The 5,426-nt window shown below is 55.2% G+C and overlaps 1 protein-coding gene across 1 annotated transcript; it reads left to right on the plus strand.

The window, feature by feature from the left end:
* Positions 1-323: 323 nt before the first annotated feature.
* Positions 324-4,898, plus strand: LOC149808766 (uncharacterized). Its single transcript, XM_089995155.1, has 5 exons — positions 324-614; positions 1,471-1,691; positions 2,067-2,274; positions 2,370-3,292; positions 4,232-4,898. Exons 1-5 carry the CDS (start codon positions 324-326, stop codon positions 4,896-4,898), a joined length of 2,310 nt encoding a protein of 769 aa, XP_089851281.1.
* The last annotated feature ends 528 nt before the right edge of the window (positions 4,899-5,426 follow it).

Consider the following 5,426-nt stretch of genomic DNA (forward strand, 5'->3'; position numbering starts at 1 on the left):
AATCATCCCGTATTTACAAATCCATTACTGCGTGATGGGACGATGGTACGTACTGGCTTGAATTTCAAGTTGCCACCTACGTATTGCAGTGCGAGTCCGTCGGACGTACATATAACCGTGCCATGCCGCGAAGTGACACGCCACCTGCAGTCACTTGAACTTGTGCATTGCTGGTACACCATATTGATGCCTGTGTACCGATGTCTGGAACTTTGGGTCATATCAGGTCCGAGATGATCATGTTACGTCCGCGTAGCTTGCCGCAAGTCTTCATCCTTCCTCCGCAAATGCTGCGTGCATCATATTCTGTGTAGATGGGAGCAATGGCTGTGCAACGCGTGCACGGGCGTCCGCGCAAGCTACGTGGCACGGCAATTCAGTTCGTGACAGTTGCTCGTCATGCGTTCAGGCCGCTGCTCAGCAACCTGCTGATGGTGCTGTGGATCGTGATGCTGTTTGTCATCTTGATGGTAGGAGCTGAGCGATTCTTCTGCCCCGCACTCGAGGTAATCTCCGACTTTTTCCGCCTCCCTCCCGACGTTGCCGGTGCCACTCTTCTGTCCTTCGGCAATGGAGCGCCCGACATCTTCACGCAGCTGGCTGCGATCTCCTCGGTGCGTGCCCCGCCAGCCCCGTTTGACCAGGGCTCTGTAAATCCCTCTCTGTTGCCCTTATTATTGGGTAGAAGACGCATAATGCACATGATATTCAGGCTCGGTATGGGGAGTCAGGCTGTTCGTGGTGCGCTTCAGTCGGCAATGCAATCGTCAACAGAGATCGCAGACAATCAAGCCAGATTGCCAGGTGCCACTGCACCACTGGGCTCGCTACAGATGGGCTAGCACTGCCGCTAAGAACCAGAGGGTTGCAGCAATACTGAACCCTAGCACCACGCTTACTTTGGAACCTCCCTTTGCGTGGGATGGCAGATGGCATGTTGCACCTACTTTCGTTAAACCCAAGCAAGGAAGAGATGCCGGGGTGCTGCTGGAACGAGGAATGGAACCAAATGCTTTTAAGTGAGTGCCTGAGATCAAGTTTCACCGTTGCAGTTCTGTATACCGATGGTTTATGGTTAGTTCAGCATTTAATTGGCCACGTGTGGCTGCGGTAGTGTCGTAAAAAGACACATTATCATTGCATCACTCAGATAAGATCAGGAACTGGACAGCGCAGGCCGAAAGCAACCAAGCACCCACATTTGAAAGAGAACAGCTCGCTGAGCTTCAGCGGTCGGGACAGACAAGCCTGCCTTGAACGCGCTGCCGCTCGCACGAGCCAAAAAAAACCTCAAGAGCGAGCCGGGACTTCACCGCATTGCCCCTGCATAAGCCGATCAGCATCAACAACACATCACATAGAAAAGCAAGAACTGGTCGGCACAGGCCTATCAGCTTCATCATCATCAGCACTGTGCCGTTCGTTCAGTACCCAAATTGCGGTGAAGTTGTGGTGTGTGGGTTGTTGCAGATGGATGCGAGTGCAGTGCCTCTGGCTCTTGGGGAGCCTGTAGGAGGCGGCCTCTTTGTAACAAACGTCGTTCTGGCTGCAGTCATCTTGCTAGGGGTCCCAACGGGGCAGGCCTCCACCGCCGTCGAGCGCCGCGCCTTCCTCCGAGACACCCTCTACTACTTCGGCGGGCTGGCACTCTTGCTTTGCATCTGCATAGACGGCAGGGTACGCCAGAACCTGTCCACTGCCCAATGTATTTTCGGTTCGATTCGATTTGATTTGATGTCATGAAAACTTAGAGGCCCATGCAAGCAGTGGTGTTGTTCGAAGAGGCTTCGTGGTAACTCGCGCGGTAATCTCGTACATCGTCCGTGCGATCGAGAAATCAATCATTATGGTAATCCTGCCACCAGGCAGGCATTGAAACGGGCGAGAACACGACCAGCATGTCTTGCGCCAAGCGCCATGCGAGTGACCGCATCGCCACGAGGCGCCTTGCCATCGCCACGACGCGCCTTGCCATCCCATGACGTGCTGTACGTTTGCCAATAACCAGCAACAGCGGTGCCGGCCTGGTCGTGATGCATGTGCTGCTTGCTATCTTGAACATGCAGGTCCTCTGTGATTGCTGCTTGGCCACCGCTCATGCCTCCTGGTCGCACAAACGTGCTGCTGATGCATTTGTTGCGGTCCTTCAACTCTGGGGGTGCTGTGATGCATGATGCATTAATCGTGAGTGCTAAATCGATTTCGGCCTGCGCCGTCCAGTTCCTGCTCTTCGCTAGAGTAGTTCATGCAGTCGCCGATGTCCATGCGGATGCGGTAGAGTTTCAATAAGATACATCGTCATCAGCTATGTGATGGAATGATGGTGTGGTTTCTTACAACACCGCGGCATCCACATGGACACTGGCAAGTCCAATCACTACACAGGAATCCGTGCTGCCATCTCCATCTCCAGAGGCAAGCAGAGTCGGGGTTGTGTGCAGATAACCCTCATTGAGGGCGCGATTCTGGTGCTCTACTACGTCACGTTTGTTCTATACGTCATCTTTGTGGATCGCACCAAGACCACCCCGCTGCAGATCGAGCAGTCGCGTCACTACCAGGAGGTGCTGACTCACGCGCTGCTCGAGGGCCACAACGACCACGCCAACTCCACGCGTTCCAGCGCAACCATCGGCCCCCTCACGCAAGCGAGCCCGCGTCGCTCCCACCCTGGCATCCCCCACAGCAGCAGCTACGCAAGCTTCCCCGCAGATATCTCGTCACCGACCTCAACATACGCCGCCAACTTCCCATACAACAGCACCGGCCACAACCCCCTGCCGACGTCGCAGTCTTCCGAGTGTTCCTCCCCCCCCGCCGCCTTCTTGCGTCCCTGGGGCTCTGAGGCGCCCCCCGCAGACTGGAGCAACGGTGGTTCAGTCACAGTTTGCCTTTCGGAGCCCGCCGGAAAAGCGCCCCTTCCCCCCTGCCCCCCCATACGAAGTGCAGGAGAGGCCGCCGAAGTCAATGCCCTCGCGTCGATTCCGTCCTTTTTCCGGCCGGTCATGGACAATGGTATAGCAGGGGCCACAGACGGCACAGCGCGCGAGCCGTTGATCCATGAGGGCGAAGCAGGGTCGGCGCAGACGAGCCCGCGGCAGGAGCTCTTCGGCTGGTGGGGGGAGGCGGCCGCATCAGCGCGCGGTGGGGCGTTGGAGGCCCGCGGATGGGGGGATGTGTTGCGGATGCCGTTTGTGTGCCTCCTGCGGCTGACGATGCCTGAGGTCGGCATGGACGATAATGTTTCGTACCCCAAAGCGTTTGCAGTACTGCTGCCGATCACCGCCCCCCTGTTTGTGGTGCGCCATCTGCCTCCTGCTAGTTGTGGGTCTCTAAAGAGCAGTGCCTGCGCCAGCACGTGTTTCGTCCCCAACTGTCCACAGAATTCGTGAATTTTGGGCATCTGGACCCGCAAAATCCGATGGTTTGGCGAACCACTGCAGCAATGCCAGGGCCACGTGCCACACCCACCCGGCCGGTTGCACTCTGCTCTTGATGTCCCAGTGCGCATGTGTTTCCCGATCCCATGTTCACTGTGTTTGGGGCATTTTCAGCAGAATTTTGAGGCGAGCGAGGTGCAACATGAATGGTTTCGGAACAGCTCTCGGTTTTCACTCACTTGGAATCAACTGCATTAGAGGACACATGGCTCTTGGTGTAATTTCAATGTCCCAGACCTCCATTCGGCGCCACATACTTAGTGGCAGGTCGTTGAGCTTTCCATTGTTCGGTCAATGCCGCACGACCGCTAAGTTTCCCTATCAACAATCACCATACATTTCCCTTGGCAGCTTTGGTAATACTACATGCGACTTAAAGCATGTTTGATCAGATAGCCCTTCATGTGGCACACGCCATAGGTAACAAGTGCCGCAATCCGTTCTCCTGCTGAGGAGTGTGAAGTTGGAGGTGTGTTGAAAGCATTCTAGATCATAGGGTACGCAGTCTCCACTGTGAATAGAATGCTCAATATTATTTATTCTTCGTATTCAATCGCGAGCCCACCACCTGTTGTTTACGTCAGGCAATGATTTTCAAGCCAGAGTGAAATACTCTCGCAAGATCATGCGCCATGTATCATTGGGGTCTGTCCTTGTAGGCGTAGTGCTCGCTTGCGTAGACCTAGCGTGCTTAATGATTGGCATTCTTCTCGTCTTCAGTCACCGCAACTGCGCACCCATTCTACGCGGATCTGAAGTGCTTGCAGATTGAGATTTCTTCTCTGGTTCAGTCTCCGTAACCGCCGCGCACATGAGCAGGTGATGGCCAAGGGCTTGGCTCTGCGCGAGGACAGCGCTCTGAACAGTGATGCACTCATCTACGGCCTCACATGTTCCATCTTCTCCTCTGTCGTCATCTACTCCATCTACCCGGCATCCGGCCGCCACTACGGCACGCTCTCAGGCGTCTTCACCGTCATCACGTTCGGCATGAGCATCCTCTGGATGGACACAGCAGCCACCGAGCTCGTGCGCACCTGCAAGTCCCTTGGCTTCATCCACGGTCTTTCGCAGTCGATGCTCGGCGTGACGGTCCTTGCATGGGGCAACTCTGTCGGCGACCTGGTCGCAAACGTCACAATGGCGCGCGACGGCTTTCCCGCCATGGCCACCGCCGCGTGCTTCGGCTCACCGCTGTTCACGCTCACGGGGGGGCTGGGGCTCATGGTGGTGGCGACGGTGCTGCGCAACGGGGCTCTCGACTTTGAGGTGTCCGCGCCTCTGGGCATTGCAGTGCTGTTTGCGCTCGCGTCGACTGCTCGGTATATCGTCGCGGTGCCGATGCTGCATGGGTGGCAGCTTAACCGAAACGTCGCGCTGTCCGCAATCGCTGTGTACGCGGCGTTCCAGCTGGTTTATGTGTATCTCATCGTAAGTCGTCCTTCGGCGGAGGGATGAGATTGCTCGATGTCTTTAAATAGCGCAAGCTTTTCCGCATGGCATATCTCGTTTGAGTAAGGAGAATTTGCTAAGCGAGGTGATATTGACACAGCAGTCGCTGTACTCGTGGCCGATTAGCACCTTCTGCATTCCCTTGCTAGGGAGATTCAGGAAGTGTTTATGGTTGGGGCTTATCTTTACCGAGATGACGAGTGGGCACACCATGGATCAACAACGATTGGGCACCTACACGAATGCACGTGAGTGTATGATGCAGTGACTGCAAATTTGTGCTCCGGACTGTCCACTAAATGCGTATTGAACACGTGTATCAGCATGCATTGAAATGTGGCTGCCTTGGAAGGCAATTGCATGGTGTCATCGCCGATGTTCACTTGACTATGTATGTTCCAAGCAACGCACAATGTTGAGGGCACGAGGTGGCCGTACGGCTTCTCACAATGTAATCTTTGCTTTATGTTTCTCACAATCTGATGTTTGTGTAGTGAGTGAATCCGCACATATTTGTTCCAAGCAACGCACAAT

The sequence above is a fragment of the Nuphar pumila genome, unplaced genomic scaffold (genome assembly GCF_984573655.1).
Source record: "Nuphar pumila unplaced genomic scaffold, dmNupPumi1.hap1.1 HAP1_SCAFFOLD_2240, whole genome shotgun sequence".
NCBI classification, from domain to species: Eukaryota; Viridiplantae; Streptophyta; class Magnoliopsida; order Nymphaeales; family Nymphaeaceae; genus Nuphar; species Nuphar pumila.